At 40.0% G+C, this 18,844-nt stretch overlaps 1 protein-coding gene across 1 annotated transcript in view; it reads right to left on the bottom strand.

Moving 5' to 3' along the window:
* Positions 1–18,844, bottom strand: part of TRPC7 (transient receptor potential cation channel subfamily C member 7) — a 119,067-nt gene that overhangs the window by 60,267 nt on the left and 39,956 nt on the right. The window contains exon 3 of the mRNA XM_073358081.1: positions 17,940–18,122. Within this exon, the coding sequence (XP_073214182.1) occupies positions 17,940–18,122 (183 nt within the window). The remainder of the gene's footprint in view (positions 1–17,939; positions 18,123–18,844) is intronic.

Below are 18,844 nucleotides of genomic sequence, written 5' to 3'. Positions count from 1 at the left end.
CTTTCCCAGTAATTTAGGAGCTGGATATGCATTTGATGAATATGCCCCCTTTCATTAGGCAAATGAGCATAATGATTAAGACTAGCATTTGGGATCACATTTAGGATTTGAGCACTTAGCTCCTTTAGGCTCCTTAGAAAACCCAACCTAGAGCAAACTATTTTCCATTATGTAGTTCTGCCAAATACTCAGTCAAGATTTCTGCAATAAAATCCTGGCGGCACTAAACTCAATGGCAAACTCCCATTTACTTCAGTGGAGCCAGAATTCCATCCCTGGTTTCTCTTCCCACTTTGCCATTGACTGGTTGCAAGACCTAAACAAGTTGTCTTAACATTTCTGTGCATCTGTTTCCTCATCTGTAAGATGAATATACTGATACATACCTACCATATAGGGTCATTATCTTAATTCATATTCTTTAAATGCTTCAATATTCTAGGATGGAAGATGCTAGACAAATATAAAGTATGACTAATAACCACCTCATCCAGTCTCCTGCAGTTCAGTTCTTCTCAAACTGCTGCACGCTGGTGCATATCATCTTCACCTCATGCAAAATGCAGCTCCACGTTTTTTAAGTAGTTAAAAAAAATAGCAACCCAAAGCACGGTCTCCAATCATGGGTTGTCTGCACTAGAAATCTGTCTCCTGCACATTATTTTTGTAATATTATTATTTACTTTTCAGTTGACCTCAGCATTTGCTTGTTGTGATTTTACACAAAGAAACCTGCTCTTTACTTATATTCAGATTTGTATCTGTTAGCTCAGGTTCTGATCCTGCAAATTCTTAGGCATGTGAGTAATTTTATGTATGTTGAGTAGTGTCACTGAAATCAGCAGGGCCAAATTCTGCTCCGATTTTCATCCCCCCGCCTCATTCGCTGTAGTTGGGTCACAGAGATGTAAATGGCAGCAGAATTTTATGGATCATTTTCTCTATTTGGATTAGATAGAAAAATCAATACATTAAAGTCCAGTCTTATTGGTAGAAATCCTCATCTGCAGATTGCCAAATGCACCACTGGCAATGGGGAAGCGCAGATGTAAGTGAAGGACTGTTTTGTCCTGAAGAATCCTTATTACCAGTTGATGCATGAGAAGGGGAAGAACAAAAGCTTGTTTCTTACAGCCCAGGCTGAGGGTTTGTAAACTGGTAGTTGGAGGCTGGGGGTGTGTGTGAAACTATTTTAATTGTAAACTCAGCATATTTTACCTGGAATCATTGAGATGCAAGGAACCTGAACCCCATGATGCCAGTTTCAGAGTTACCTTTCAGGGTAGGACCAAACTTTAAGTCTTAAGATTTTAAAAAGCCATTACCCCTTTTGTAAAACTATCCACAGGCTTCTTTATCATCCATATGGTAATAAGTAGACAGCTTTCATGGTAGAGCAGGTAAAAATGATCCAAGACCAAACCCCTTGATCCTAATATTCCCAAACTTGAAAGAGGTCCAGATCTGAATCTACACTTGTTGGATTGTTCCTATCACCATTGTGATCTGCAAACAAACCCTGGATTTGAATGGCCATTTCCAGCCCAACTTGATTATCATACACATTGTAATGAGAGTGATCACTTTAGATAAGCTATTACCAGCAGGAGAGTGGGGTGGGAGGAGGTATTTTTTCATGCTTTGTGTGTATATAATAAGATCTTCTAAACTTTCCACAGTATGCATCCGATGAAGTGAGCTGTAGCTCACGAAAGCTTATGCTCAAATAAATTGGTTAGTCTCTAATTTGCCACAAGTACTCCTTTTCTTTTTGTGAATACAGACTAACATGGCTGCTACTCTGAAACCTGTCATTGGAGAACCAAATGTCCTCAATGCATTGTAGAATTCAAGATAAGGTGCTGGGGTGCTCTTTTAAAATAACCAGTGTGAATTATAAGCAGTGATTGAGCCAGGCAGCAGAAGTAAAATATGTACAAAACTGCTGCCTTCTTTAATATTTTTTTAAAAGAAGAAAACACCAATTAGTAAAATAGAAAGAAAAAATGATGGAATAGATAAAACTGCCAGGACCATTTCAAATCTATTCTATTCCAACAGGTGTGTGCACTCAAGCACCATATGAAAAACAGAATTTTAATAACCATTTTGGTAACAGATCTGGGAATAAATGATTTGTCTGGGTTTTTTATTCACATTAGAAAACTAAATTAAGCCTAATATTCTTGAAATGCAAACCAGATAACGCCAAGGTTACATGAACACTGTAGCCATGCAGTGAATGCACATTTTAATTAATATTTTTGTCAGTTTCTGTACATTTCTCCTGCACTGAGGGCAGGGCTTGGGCTGTCTCTGATGGCTTATTTGTAATCTTATTTGTAATCTATAGTCTTTTTTGCTAAGCATTTTTCTGCAGCCTGTTGGCTAAGGTGGTTGGTTCTGCTTTACAGAAAAGCAGGGGGTTTGTATTCTGGTGGGATGTGTGTTTGTTGGAAGTTTTTATTGCTAATATCCATTTTCCCCTTTTTGTGAATGCATGAATAAATCCTTAACTCTTAATTATTCATCTAAAATCAAGCTAGAAAACAGAATGTCCCAGCATTGATTCTAAATAGAGCTAGAAAGACAAAAAATCTTTGATACCTGTATAGAACCAAACCTACTAGAAAATCTTCTCATAAAAACCTTAAATGGTGAAACATATTTTTCCTTGAGGTTTTGTACTTACCTCATTCTAACAGCATACTCTCCCCACCTCCCCCCAAAAAAAGAAAACACACAGTAGCAGGTCTACTGCTTCCTGAAAGATAGATGAAGCCAAAATTGGGAGCCTCCAGGGTCAGATTTATAGCAGAACGTATTAATTGCTCTTTTAACAAAATAATTTTAATTTTAATAAAGATACTTTTTATTTTGTCTCTTGCCTCATACAAGGGTTTTGATTCTGCCCCTTCCCCCCGCCCCCGACAATATAAGACTGTATGGTAGTTTGCCAATGAAATTAATTAAATGTGCAGATTACAGTAAATTGGGAAGTGTTACAAACCACCAGAGATGACTAAGAAATAATTCATTGACACCTGGAGAGGTTGAATGTATGGAGAGGAAATAAAATGAGATTCAAACTGGAAAAAAAAATCCAGGCTAATGCATCTGGGAGGGGAAAAATAATCAGAACCACAGATATTCAGTGGGGAAGCAGTAATACTGAAAGAGACCTAGAGATGCTAGGGCACAGCAAAAATATATCCACATGTGTTTGCAATGTGATTTCGCACCAGAATGGAAATGTGATTTTGCATGCATATCTTGGAGAAAGGAACTCAGGCCCAGAATCTTCAATGGAAATTAGCAGCCTAAATACCTTGTTCAGCTATGGTGAGAGCACACATGGAATACCTCCATTCATGCTGTAGAAAGATGTACACAAAATAGAGAACATTGAGTGTTGAAAAAAAAATCATCAAGATGCTTTAGGGGTTGAGTTAAAAGGAATTAGAAGAGTTACATTTGACCACTATATCCTAAGCTTGACAATGACTAAGGAGAGAGCATCTAACAAACATTTCTGAGACTTCATCAAGACCTCCAGCTTAACTTGGGATAACTTTACTTCATATCTCTGATATTTATGAAAACAAACAGGGGAAAATACTTTTTGGCCCTTTTTGTGCAAAATAGAGAAGCTGAAAAGGGCAGAAAGGCAACTCTATAAAAACTTTTGAAGGTTTCAATTCAGTCCTGCAGCATAGACTCCATTTGTGAAACCTGGTGTTTTATATAAATTCTCCTCTTTGGGGTCTCGGTTCAGGTTGGTGCTTATGCACATTAGAGCTGGTTGAGAAATCAGATTTTCTGCCCCTCAGGAAATTCTGATATTTCTAAATTTGTTTTTGCTCTCAAACAGTACAAAAAGTCCAAATACAGAATTTTTTCACAGAATGGACATTTCAGAAAGATTTCAGTTTACAACTCTTTTAACATTCACAAATAGAAATGTTAATTTTGTTTTGATGAACTGAATCATCATCATGAAGCATTTTGATTCAGCACCGTGTCCCCCTGAGATGCCTCATGGGAGTTGTAAATCAGCTGATTTATGTCTGCCTTCTCTTCTATGGGTCAGGCTTCCCAGCTAGCCTACATCTCTCATGATACACTGTGGTCACATAATTCCCAGGATGTACCACATCTGTTCAACCAGAGGGGAGGTCATGAGTCCAGAAACTCCAGAGTTTAAATTGAACTTTCAACTTTCAAAGATAACAAGCTCTAAGATACAACCGCATTTACTCCAATCCCTCAGACAGAGACAAACACCTACAAGATCTCTATCAAGCATTCTTAAAACTATAATACCCACCTGCTGAAGTGAAAAAACAGATTGACAGAGCCAGAAGAGTACCCAGAAGTCACCTACGACAGGACAGGCCCAACAGAGAAAATAACAGAACACCACTAGCCATCACCTTCAGCTCCCAACTAAAACCTCTCCAACGCATCATCAAAGATTTACAACCTATCCTGAAAAATGATCCCTCACTCTCACAGATCTTGGGAGACAGACCAGTCCTCGTTTACAGACAGCCCCCCAACCTGAAGCAAATACTCACCAGCAACCACACACCACACAACAAAAACACTAACCCAGAAACCTATCCTTCCAACAAAGCCCGATGCCAACTCTGTCCACATATCTATTCAAGTGACACCATCATAGGACCTAATCACGTCAGCCACGCCATCAGGGGCTCATTCACCTGCACATCACCAATGTGATACATGCCATCATGTGCCAGCAATGCCCCTCTGCCATGTACATTGGCCAAACCAGACAGTCTCTACGCAAAAATGGACACAAATCTGACATCAGGAATCATAACATTCAAAAACCGGTAGGAGAACACTTCAACCTCTCTGGCCACTCAGTACAAGATTTAAGGGTGGCAATTTTGCAACAGAAAAGCTTCAAAAATGGACTCCAGTGAGAAACTGCTGAGCTTGAATTAATATGCAAACTAGATACCATTAACTTGAGTTTGAATAGAGATTGGGAGTGGCTGGGTCATTACATAAATTGTAATACACAAATCTTTCCCTATGTTAAGTATTCTCACACCTTCTTGTCAACTGTCTAAATCTGCAATCTTGATTATCACTAAAGTTTTTTTCTCCTGCTGATAATAGCTCATCTTAATTAATTAGCCTCTTACAGTTTGTATGGCAACTTCGACCTTCTCTGCAGGTATATATCTTCTTACTATATGTTCCATTCTATGCATCCAATGAAGTGAGCTGTAGCCCACGAAAGCTTATGCTCTTATAAATTTGTTTGTCTCTAAGGTGCCACAAGTACTCCTGTTCTTTTTGCAGATACAGGCTAACACAGCTGCTACTGTGAAACCAAAGATAACATTGCATTTCCTGTCCTTTGAGGACTTGTTTTCTGAACTTTAACTGAAAGTTATCACTGGTGTAAATCTGAAGTAACTTCATTGACATCAATGAAGTTAGTCTGGATTGACATCAGTATAACTCTGAGCAGAATTTGGCCTCGAATTTTCTAACATGTCCTATGGATGAAAGTCATTGACCTCCATGATTCTAAAGTTTTCATAGTCTTGTTCCAACCTCCCACAAAGATGGACTTTGTCTTTCTCTCTGTGTCACCTTACTGCTCCCAATCTTCCCTGCCCCTTCACTTAATCTGGCCACACCTAATGTGAGTTCACTGTGCTCTGCAACCTCTGCTATCTGGAACAGACTTCCAGCAATGCTCCAGCTCCCTGACTCTCCATTTCAAAACTCCATCTGTGAACATATGTTTTCATCATTAGGTCACTTCTTCATTTTTCTCTCCCTTGGCTACAGTGCTTTAATGCTACAACACTCTCGTTATTTAACTCTGTGAAGCAATTTGTGTGAAAGACATCATACACAATCAGATTGCATCCTCTGTATAAATAAATCAGGTCCTCAGATTATCTCAGCAGTTCCTGAGAGTTGGGCTTCATATACCCTTGAGTACCTGAGCTCTGTGACCAATGCAGTGAAAAAATATAATTTAATGCAACAGCCAACATTCTGTTTAGAGCATCTTCCAAATGTTAATTATTAATAATGCAATTATGAGGAAAAGTTCCTGTACCATCTCTGTATTAAATAGAATTTGCACAGCCATCTGGTGTTCTGTTTAATTCTTATTAATTTTTTCCCCAAATCTAATTTGTATGTCTTGCTGTTAATTAAATTAAATCCTGTGACAGAGGTGGTCTGGCTTTGTGATGGCCAGGAACCATACTGCCAACTGGGAAACTGGAGCTGGGCACTCGACATCTGCAATTAAAGGCAGTGGGGTGATGATGCGCCCAGCATCTGGAAAGAAGGGGGATGAATGTCAGCTTTGTCAGAGAGACACCGGCTTTAGAAACTGAAGGAAAATGTTAGCCTTATCAGATCCCTACCAACGTTAAAGGATAACGGGGAAAGAGTGTGATAATGAGAACAGAAGAGATAATTGAAAGATACTGCATAGATCTCTAAAGCAGGGGAACTGATTAATAAGTGAAATGGTATTCCAGTGATATAGCAAGAAGCAATGTGCATTCCTTCACTGGGACTCATCTACAGGTTGGCTGCAGTTCTGAGCAAGCTCAGCATTAACTCCTGGGCAGAGTACATGTCCTAAGCAAGGATATCTGAACTGGTACAGAGGAAATAAAAATCTTCCCTGCCTCTGTACCTCCACCCCTGTGAACTTTTGCTCCCATTTAGAAATAAATCCATTCATGGGATAACTTTGGTACATCTTTGGTAACTGGGATCAGAACTGTGTGATTGAAATGATTCAGGAAAGTCTGTTTCTGTGTCATTTCTGCATACACCATTAAATTAGGCTTGAATAAAGGCTGGGAGTGAATGGGTCATTACACAACGTAAAAACTATTTCCCCATCTAATTTTTGCCCCTACTGTTACCCACACCTTCTTGTCAACTGTTTGAAAAGGGCCATCCTGATTATCACTACAAAAGATTTTTTTTTCTCCTGCTGATAATAGCCCACTTTAATCGATGGGTCTCGCTATAGTGCATATGGCAACACGCATTTTTTCATGTTCTCTGTGTATATCTATCTATCTTCCTACTGTATTTTCTACTGCATGCGTCCAATTAAGTGGGTTTTAGCCCACGAAAGCTTATGCCCAAATAAATTTGTTAGTCTCTAAGGTGCCACAAGTCCTCCTCGGGTTTTTTGCTGATACAGATTAACATGGCAACCACTCAAAAACCTTTATTTATTATACACTTACACAATGATTGGATCTGTAGAAAAAAAAACTCAGTCCTGAGGAGCTTTCACAGTTAGGGCTGTAGGAAAGGTGGGACTAGATCTAGGTCTCTGTCATGCATTTGTCTTTATTTTTAATTGTATTTGTTTTTTTTCTTAATTTACAAAGATGACTTAAGTAACCATGAGATCTGGTATCCTGGTCCACTTTTCAGCTTCTGACCATGGAAATACTAAGAAAATAGTAAACTTTGCATTATTATGGCCCCATAAATGGTTTCCTGTGACTTGCACACAGTGACGGTTTCTCTGGTCTCACCCCTCATCTAGCGTCTCCAGAGACACAATGCAGCTTGCCCTTCTGTACCCATCCATCCAACGTCCTGTACAGCAGAACTATACCAGTTCCTTTGCAGCAGGGTTCTCCACAGCTAGAGTGGAAAGGGCTTATTTTCCCACTGTGCATACAAACACTAATCATAGTCTAAGAACAGTCATAGTAGGTAAGAGCAATGGTCCATCTAGCCCAGTATCCTGTCTTCTGACAGTGGCCTGTGCGAGATACTTCAGAGGGAATGAACAGAACAGGGCAATTTATCGAGTGATCCATCCCCTGTCGTCCAGTCCCAGCCTTGTGCTAATTAATATCATCACGAGAGTCTTTTGATACACCAGTCAAAGGTGTCAAACCTTTTTGGAAGGTTTCCAGCACTTATGCAATACCTAGGTTTTTGCATGATGTTTTCTCTACTCCAGCAGCTTGATTATTTCACTACTTGACAAAATATTGGGATTGTAATTTTCAGAATGATTCTCAGGAAATGACAAATGAGGTGACAAAATGTGCAACCAGCTAAATAATTTGAAGAGTCAGGGTGACTCTGGGAACTTTGAATGAAGAGTGTACGATTATAAACGTGTGATAGCTATTGGGGCACTTGTGTTAGTTCCTCTGGGATAGGCAGAGTTTGAAAAGAATTATAGTCTCAGTTAGAGTTTTAAAGATCAGTTTATAGCAATCAGCTTTGGTAACTGGTGTCATTTTATCTTCCTTCTGGCTGTAAAGTATGTATGGAACAGAGCTTTTAATTCCATGATTACCTTCTATATTGGGCATTTCATTATACTGTAGAAAGTTAAACTGTCATGTTTTGTTGCCAACGTTACTGAAGTAGTTGGCTCTCTTTTCATTTAAAAAAAAATAAGAGAACCACTTTAAAAAACATTAAGTTCGGCACTTCTGATGCTTTGCCAGAACTGCTTTCCAAGATTCAACTTGAGAATCTGAAAGTACTAATAAAAAACCCAAGATACTGATCAATAAAACTGCCTGCTTTCAACTGAACCATGAATTGTTTATTGGAGTAATAAATGAGTGAAGTTCATAGAGGCTTTGTGTGCAAATTATCAACAAATATCAAAGAAAAATTGATTTACAGCTCACTGAACCAAAAATTGAACCAAAGCTCCCTGAACTCAGCAGACAGATTCCCATTGATGTCAATGGACTTTGGAGCAGGTCCCTGAACTGGACTTAGAAAATGGAGATACCAAAAACATGGCCCCATTTCTGGTTACACCTTATTAGGGAGCACAACAGGAAAGAAAATTTAAGATTAAGAAGATACTGTATCTGAACTAAAATGAGCTTTATGAGCTTTTAAACTGTGTGTGTAGGATTAATGTTTCCTTATACTGTAATATCCCTGATCCAGGGGAAGGAGGAAAGATGACAGAGCTGCTTTTAAAACTCTCGAAGTGTTTGATTTGGTGACCTCATTTAACAGTGCCTGCTTCTTTTACAGTAGCCTGGTGGACAAGAGTAAAATGTTGCTTCTCAGCCTCCATTTCAAAACAGTATTATTTCCTTCTCTTTCACTCCTGTGGTGCACTGTCTGATGGCCGTCAAGGGGACTGATCATTTAGCTGCTGTGAAATTAAGGAAATGTGCAAATTTTTAATAGCTCATTTTTCTGAGTTGGTGGCTGCAATGTAAGAGGGACTATGAAGTAATAGGGTTAATGAGTGGAAAAGAATAAAAGGGGGAAGATTGAAGAAATATGTCTAAAGGCCTGGCAGAGACCCTTAACCCCATCAGATAATCCTGCCTTAGCCTGGGGTCCCTTGCCATCTCTCTCAGACTGTGGAAAGGATAAGATAGCAAAATATTGCCGGAGGCATCTGCTGAAAAACTAAAATCAGGACCACTAAATAAAGATTGGCAAAATAAATTATGCTGTGAGAACTTCCATCAGGGAAAGCCTACCTTAGGCAGTTAGATCGCTAATAGGAATACATGAATCCAGAAGCAGAATGGTAGAAGGAGATAGAATATCAAATACTCATTAAAACTTTGAATCCAAATGAGTGTTCATCATTGAAACTCCAACTTGATGAAAAACTATAATATTTCATATATATTTTAATTACAGCCGTCAATCACTAGCCCCTAAATGGGTGACTTAGTTACTAAGATCCTTCTTGACATCCACTGAAACACCACAATATAGAACATTTCAGGCTCTGTCCTATCTAAGTGCAATTATGTCAGAATACCTTTATTTCTCTCTACCACTTACGTCTTCGTGGGCTGAAGAATGCAAAAACCAACAGAGCAAATTTCAGGCTACTAATAATAACAGGACAGACCCTCAACTGGAGTAAATCAGTGCAGCTTCATTAAAAGCAATCTTATATAATGTACCCAAAATAACATTTGGTCTAAGAAGAGCAAAAACAAATGGGAATTCAGTGAATGATTTGGCCCAGAATGTTGGAAGCAGAAAGCCAAGTGGGAGCTGGGAAGGATAGTTCTGTAGTAGCTGATAGAATGCCAAGGCAGCTGCTGGCATGGGTAGGGGATGTGAATACTGAATTTGCCAGCAGCAGTGCCATTCCCAGACAGCCTAATATTGCTGAAATATCATTTTGCACCTTGAGAGCAGTGATCTCCCTCCACCCAAGTACACACCAGGGCATCTCAGTCCCAGGGCGCAGTCCAAAGCTGGAAACTTGAGCAGCAGCGCAGTGCATTTCGGGTTCCGCTGCTGCAGGGTTGCAGTGTGGGTAGTGCTCACCCAGCCGTAACTCGGAAGACATTTGCACCTTGAATTTGCCAGAGGCAGGGAGGACTGTCATACATAAATCAGCCTGATGGCTAGACTTCCCCATTTGTGGGTTAGTGATTTTGGTGCTTCAGGTGGGGGATGGAGGTCAAGCAGAATTCCTTCACAGAGCTGTCTTTTACATTTTGAGGGCCAAATGCCGATCTCAATTTCACCTATATAAATATTGTGTAATTTGACCGGTTTTGATCATGTTACTCTGATGTAAATCAGAGTAACGAGATCCAGAATCCATCCATAAAAAAAACAAACAGACAAAAAAACCCATGCACACAATATATGATTTCCTTAAGTTGGAAATAAGTTTCAAAGTGAAAGTTTATATACATACACGTCAAATGCCTTTATACCTCAAAGTCTCTTTCCACTGAAGGAAGTCATTACTAGTGTATTTTCATCACTACGTTTTTCTATCGAGATTGTTCATCCATTTAGCAATAGAGTGTATGATAAATATCAACCTGCTACCATAAGTCACTGCCAATAATGAAAGAGCCCATTATTAAATATTTGTTCTCCAAGTAGGTACTTATAGACTGTAATAAAGTTGACCCCTAACCTTTTCTGTGTTAAGCTAAATAGACTCAATGAGCTCAATCTATCACTATAAGGCAGGTTTTCTAATCATTCTCATGGCTCTTCTTTGAAAACCCTCTCAAAATTTTTCCACATCCTTCTTGAATTTTGGACACCAGAACTGCACAGAATATTAGCAGCAGCCTCACCAGTGGCAAAAACAGAGGTAAAACAACCTCTCTACTGCTACTCACGATTCCTCTGATTATTCATCCATTAGCCCTTTTGTCCACAGCATCACACTGGAAGCTCATGTCCAGCTGATTATCCACTATGACCCCAAACCTTTTTCAGTCACCGCTTCTTAGGATAGAGTTCCCCATCCTGTAAGCATGGCCTACATTCTTTGTTCCCTGATGTAGTTAGCCATATTAACACACATATTGTTTGCTTATGCGCAGCTTAAGAGTGATCCAAACCCCCCTCTGTCAATGGTCTGTTCTCTTCATTATTTACCACACCCCCAATTTGTGTGCCATCTGTAAACTTTATAAGTGATGATTTTATGTTTTCTTCCAGATCAATGATAAGAATGTTAAATAGTATATGGTCAAACATTAATCCCTGCAGGACTCTACTGGAAACACACCAGCTCAATGACAATTCCTTGTTTACAATTACATTTTGAGACCTGTCAGTTGGCCATCTTTTCATCTGTTTAATGTGTGCCATATTCATTGTATTGTTTTACTTTTTTTAATCACAATGTTGTGCAGTACCAAGTCAAACACCTTACAGAAGTCTTAGTATATTATGCCAACACTATTACTTTTATCAACAAAACTTACAATCTCATAAAGAAGATATCGAGTTAGTCTAACAGGATCTACTTTTCATAAACCCTTGATGATTGGCATTAATTATATTACCCTTCTTTAATTCCTTATTAATTGAGTCCAGGATCAGCTGCTCTCTAGCCTGCCTAGGACCACTATCAGAATATATACAATAGAAATATGGAGAGAGAAATATAGAAAAGAACAGACTGTGAAATGTTACACAGAGAACCAACACAAGATTTACTGAAGACGGTATTCATATGTTATGTAATTGATCTAGTAGATAAAATAAATGATGCCCAAAGCGTTCCTCTGCTCTATAAAGGGATGATGAGTTTTGAAGAATATATTTTGTAAGAGAAGGAGAAAATATACTGTTGATCTCAACTGCATACGACAAAGCAGAACACAGGTTTTTGGATTCATCGGATGCTGCAGAACTGGCAAGTCCATAGGGAAGCTGTGGGCATGCATTATGAAACAATGCACTCGCTAGAGATGAGCCTATGAAAACGAGCTGGCTAAAGAGCTGATGGAACAGGCATACTGAAGGCAGTGCAATGATTGACACGGCAGGTCAGCTACATCTTGTCAGACCCACAGTTTCAAAGTTCTCTGTACCTAAGAGATGAGTACAGTACTCGTGAGAAGGAACAGAGAATGAAAGCAAGCAGTGCAGAGGACTCGATGTGCTCAGCAAAAGTGTCTGGAGTTCTCAAAAGCATCGCAATAGCTATTGCCTTGTTAGTCTTCTAGGGATCATTCTTTGATGATCCAGTACAAGAGTATTTCAGACTAGTCAGCCTTCTAAAGGGACACCAGGGCAAATTCAGTTCTGAGTTACAACCGTACAAGCCCACAGAAGTCAATGAGCTGGCACCTGTTCAAGGCACAGAATTTGGCCCAATTTGTTTAAGGGAGTTCAACTGGGGATGGCTGGAGTCTTGATACTAAGCTCCGAGTATGGGACAGTGCATAGCTGCACCAGCCTGGGAAGAATAATTTGTTCAGCTCCTTTCTGTTATACAGACTAGCTCCACACCATTTGTTCCTGTATGAAAGCATTTAAATTAAGAGTTAAGTTTCTCTTTAATTAATTGCTTCCATAACAGGACAGCGGAAGAGGGAGACCGAAGTAAGCAGGTGGTATGGGGAGGAGATAGCAGATGTTAGCTGGAGGCAGCAGTAAGCAGGTGGTGGGGGAAGGAGGTAGCAGATGTTAACTGGAAAATTTGGAACAACTCTTTAAGCCCAGTTATAGGAGCCCAATTTCCATCAAAGCACATTGTTGAAATCATTCATCTGCACCTCCCAGACCCAGTATTTGCCAGAACCAAATTTTCCATTCAGAGCATGCTTCCATAAAGCAGAACATCTTAAATATTTTTCTAAAACTAAACCACTTCCTTCTCTCTTTTGCTGCTTTTAAAATATATTCTTTATGCTCAGACGACCAGTTTTGATAATCCCCTTTCATACATCCTATCTGTTCCGCTAATTAAGTTATCTTACTGTAACATCAATGCAGAAGAAGTTACCTTTAAAAATGTGACCTGATCAAATGAGTGATTGAACGTTGGCACTTACTTTTGGAAAAGTGGAAGAAGAGGTCCTAGAATATCTTTTTAATATTGATTTATTTTTCTATACATTAATGAAGCAGAGCTAGGGGAGAGACATAGCTAACTCTTGCACACTCTGCTTCAACAGAGTGGGTGGGATTGATGCAGTGTCTATTTCAAAATTAGTTTGCCGTGATCAATAAAACACTTAACTCTTGAATGAATTTGGCCGGTATAATCAGAAAGGAACAACAGCTCCAATAAACCAGGGTTATAAGAATATAAGAACAGCCATACTGGGTCAGACCAAAGGTCCATCTAGCCAACTATCCTGTCTTCTGACAGTGGCCAATGCCAGGTGCCCCAGAGGGAATGAACAGAACAGGTATCACCAAATGATCCATCCCCTGTTGCCCATTCCCAGCTTCTGGCAAACAAAGGCTGAGGACACCATCTCTGAACATCCTAACTAATAGCCATTGATGGACCTATCCTCCATGAACTTATCTAGTTCTTTTTTGAACCCTGTGATAGTCTTGGCCTTCACAACATCCTCTGGCAAGGAGTTCCACGGGTTGACTGTGCATTGTGTGAAAAGATACTTCCTTTTGTTTGTTTTAAACCTGCTGCCTATTAATTTCATTTGGTGACCCCTAGTTCTTGTGTTATGAGAAAGAGTAAATAACACTTCCTTGTTTACTTTCTCCACCCCAGTCATGATTTTATAGACCTCTATTATATCCCCCTTTAGTCATCTCTTTTCCAATCTGAAAAGTCCCAGTCTTATTAATCTCTCCTCATACGGAAGCTGTCCCATACCCCTAATCATTTTTGTTGCCCTTTTCTGAACCTTTTCCAATTCCAATACATTTTTTTGAGATGTGGCGACCACATGCAGTATTCAAGATGTGGGCGTACCATGGAGTTATATAGAGGCAATATGATAATTATATAGAGGCAATATGATATTTTCTGTTTTATTATCCATCCGTTTCTTAATGATTCCCAAGATTCTGTTCACTTTGACTGCCACTGCATCCGATGAAGTGAGCTGCAGATCATGAAAGCTTATGCTCAAATAAATTTGTTAGTCTCTAAGGTGCCACAAGTCCTCCTTTTCTTTTTGTGGATACAGACTAACATGGCTGCTACTCTGAAAACTGCACATTGAGTGGATGTTTTCAGAGAACTATCCACAATGACTCCAGATCTCTTTCTTGAGGTTAAATGACACAGGAGTATTTTAGTCTGATCAGCATTTGCTAAAAGGCCTTAAGTCTAACTTCTGGATATTCAGTCAAAAAAATCAGAAAATACTTTCTCATGAATTAAATTTATTTCCTGCCACATCAGCACTCATTCTCTCAATGGTATTAGAGAGGGATTTTCAAAAGCATTCTGTGTCAGCCTAACTGCTTTCACTGAAGCCTGTAAGAGTTTTGCTTATGACTTCAAAGGGAACATTGTCTTGAATAGGAGTGGAGTTAGGGAAACCCTTAGTTGCTTAATTTCTTTTTTACTGCTCATGAAATGTGACAGATTGAGAGCCCTGAAGACTGACATCCTCTCTTTATCCAAAGAATACATACACAGACTTCTCCATATTGTACCATTCATGGTTCTCAGTCCTTTCCTGGAGGGTGAACCTCGAGGATGAGTATGGAATTATGGGTACATCAACAATTCCACTGGCATTGCACTAGTGCAGACAGTCTCATGAAAACCATGATCCGATTCCTGACTCAAATGGTGCTTACACCATTGCTGATCTCAGTGTTGCCGCATCATTGCTGGAAAATGGCATATGTAGACTGTCAGGAATGCCAATTTTAGTATGTGGGAATATATAATTTAGGACCGTGTGTAAGAGAGAACCAACACCTTCAGATCCATTGTCAAAATACACCTCTTTCACAATGTGTACACCCCTTCAGATTTGCATTATTACCTGCCCATTAATCTGCCAGTTCCTTGTGTCAGGGTAGCGTGGTTCAGAAATTTTCCAGCAGAACATTTTTTTCAATCGGAAAATGCCGATTTCTTAAAATAGAAACATTCAATGGGACAGTGTTGATTTCAATGACATTTTGATGGAAACCAAGCAGGTTTCCGACAGCTTGCCCATGTCCCCAGAAGTCCTGAGATCCTTGACTCCCAAACTCCCCAGTAGCTTTCCAGGCAATTGGCAAACCCACCAGGCAGGTTGCTGAGGACCCCAGGCTACCAGGCCTCTTGAGTCCTTGACAGTCCATTTGACTGGGAAACTTGGGCCCCCAAACCCTCATTGGGGAAGTCCAGGTTCTCCAGTAGCCTACTGTGTGAACTGGTGGGGTGCTTGGAATCCAGGAAGCTGACTGAAATTGACAATTCTTGTTAGCTTCCCTATGGCTGAATAGCAGCCATAAAACTGATCAGACAGTTGTTAATTTCACTCACTAGCTCCTAGCTGTGAGCAATAGCAGGGGTAGGGTATTGGGGTTTCCATTTTTTGTTGAGGGGGATCTTCTATAGGTAATCCCAGTACCTGCCTACTTGGCAGGGTAGAGGGGAGCTTGGTCACTCAGGCTCCATGGCTCCTGTGGCTCCCAGGCTTTTGGCTCTTTGGCAGCCTGTTAGCAGGGGATCTCGGGGAACATTTTACAAACGGTGAAACATGCCTGCCAGGGGAACATTTCAACTCCCCAAAACAGACTATTACAGAATTCAAGTTCTGTGAAGGTTTCAGAGTAGCGGCTGTGTTAGTCTGTATCCGCAAAAAGAAAAGGAGGACTTGTGTCACCTTAGAGACTAACGAATTTATTTGAGCATAAGCTTTTGTGAGCTACAGCTCACTTCATTGGATGCATGCAGTGGAAAATACAGCGGGGAGATTTTATATACACAGAGAACATGAAACAATGGGTGTTACCATACACACTGTAACAAGAGTGATCAGGTAAGGTGAGCTAGCTGTTACCAGCAGGAGAGCGGAGGGAGCGGGGGGAACCTTTTGTACCGATAACCAAGGTGGGCCATTTCCAGCAGTTGACAAGAACATCTGAGGAACAGTAGGGGGGGTGGAAAATAAATATGCCAAAATAGTTTTACTTTGTGTACTGACAGATCCACTCCCAGTCTTTATTCAAGCCTAAGTTAATTGTATCCAGTTTGCAAATTAATTCCAATTCAGCAGTCTCTCATTGGAGTCTGTTTTTCAAGTTTTTTTGTTGAAGAATTGCAACTTTTAGGTCTGTAATGGAGTGACCAGAGAGATTGAAGTGTTCTCCAACTTGTTTTTGAATGTTATAATTCTTGATGTCTGATTTGTGTCCATTTATTCTTTTACGTAGAGACTGTCCAGTTTGGCCAATGTACATGGCAGAGGAGGATTGCTGGCACATGATGGCATATATCACACTGGTAGATGTGCAGGTGAACGAGCCTCTGATAGTGTGGCTGATGTGATTAGGCCCTATGATGATGTCCCCTGAATAGATATGTGGACACAGTTGGCAACGGGCTTTGTTGCAAGGATAGGTTCCTGGGTTAGTGTTTTTGTTGTGTGGTGTGTGGTTGCTGTGAAGAATGTCAAGGTTTTGTCTTTTTGTCCTGATGTGGGCCAATTCTCCCCCACCCTCCAAAAAAAACTAAATTTTTTTTGAGGATTCGGAATTCTGTTTTCTCACCAGATACTGGGGCATGGATTAGAGCTCTCTGGCTGAAGCTCAGTCTGGATAAGACCGAAAGTGATGCCTGAAAGTTTGCAAAACAACCGGGTGATCTTATGAGACTGGTATCTCCCTCTAAGCGTATGTCTACTCAGCAAAAAACGATCCAGTGCAGCAAGTCTTGGGTCAACTATGGCTTGTGCTGAGGGGCTAAAAATTGCAGTGTAGATGTCTGAGCTCAGGCCAGAGCCTGGGCTCTGAAACGTGGGGTGGGGGGGAAGGTATTGGAGTCCAGGCACCAGCACAAGCCTCCATGTCTCTACCGCTATTTTTAGCTCTGCAGTGTGAGACCCGGGAGTGCTTAGACCTGGACTATAAAACTCGCTGCCATGAGGGTTTTTTTTTTGTGCTCTGTAGATGTATCCCTTAGACTGAGGGTGTGCTCCTGACATTTGTTAGTGGGTTTGCAATCTGGGGGTTGTATTGAACCCCCAGCTACTCTTCCATAAGACAAGCTATCAAGCTCACACAGAGCTCTTCAGGTCTTATCTCTCTCATCAACATAAGATGGTCCAATAAGAGATATTACTTCGCCCACCTTGTCTCTCCAATATCCTGGCACTCACATGGTTACAACAACACCGCATATTGCAATGGCAGTGACTTGTGACTGCGACCAAACTTTTCCACATTCGCACTTGTGTAACCTACCCTAGAGATGAGAGGTCCCTATACAATTTTACCAATCCCTTGATCCATCCAACCTTCCTTTTAACATTGTAAAAGCACCACTATATCCATAATAATTAACAGTGTAATGGTAACATCTTCCATATTAAAATGTGCAACCACCCTGCACATAAAGCCATAGAAAAGCTAAATTACAAGGGTTAACCCTGGGCTCACTGAAAGGAACGGGTGTTTTACCATTGATTTCAATGGAAGCAGAAACTGGCTTGTAAAATGTAGTGACAAGGCAACTAAAGGAAAAATCTTACCTTTTTGACCTCATATTTAATGGCAAGTTTAATTCTGCTCAGGCTTGGGCGGTGATGCTCAGGCCACACTTTTATGTTCACATCTCCATTTAGAATAGCCTCCACTTCTTCTGTATCCCTGCAGAGATCCAGTACACCCACAACAAAATCCTTGCATTGCATAGATAACTTCCTGTAATCATTCTAATGAAACAAAGAGAAACAAAAGTCATTTATTGTTGTGACCTGAAAACATGTTTCTAAAAGAACTCCAGTTCAGGCTGAAGTTCAGGATTTATCCATGTAAAACCTTTTGCTGGCTGGAGGCTGAAGCTGTGAGGTTTGAGTTGGGGCATATTTACGTTTTCACAAGTATTAGTGAATTTCTTCCATAATAAACTAGTACCATCTCCATCAGTTAATGTTGCTTTTTATGGCGAAAGGGCAAAACTCTGTTCATATAGGTCAGGTAGTATGGTGATATGGGCAATATGAATGATAGACAGACAATCATTAGTTTTCACAAATTTGCCCCCACATTTTGGCACTCCTCCCCTCTTTTTAAAGTGAAAGGACAACTCTACTGTCCTGGAGGGGAGTTTTCATTTTCACCCTTGATTTTAAGTGAACACAAACAATATTTTGCTTTGGCAAAATTCCACATATAATTTGTTTCCTTCCCTCTAGTCCACATCATATCCCCAGGAGAGCAAAAAGTATTTCCCCCATGGCTCCGCTATTAATCAATTTAGAAATTATACAAAAAGTAAATGCAGTTTGAAAATATTTTATTAAACAGATAGATCTGGCTTTAGGAATGTCCAGCCCACATGATTTATTTACATATACTGACACCAAAATGGGTTAAGACACAAATGTATTCAGTGAATTCAATGTAATTCAGTTGAATTACAAGAAAAACTCCC

This window comes from Lepidochelys kempii, chromosome 8 (assembly GCF_965140265.1).
Source record: "Lepidochelys kempii isolate rLepKem1 chromosome 8, rLepKem1.hap2, whole genome shotgun sequence".
Classification (NCBI taxonomy): Eukaryota; Metazoa; Chordata; order Testudines; family Cheloniidae; genus Lepidochelys; species Lepidochelys kempii.
This window is presented reverse-complemented; position numbering and strand designations above follow the sequence as displayed.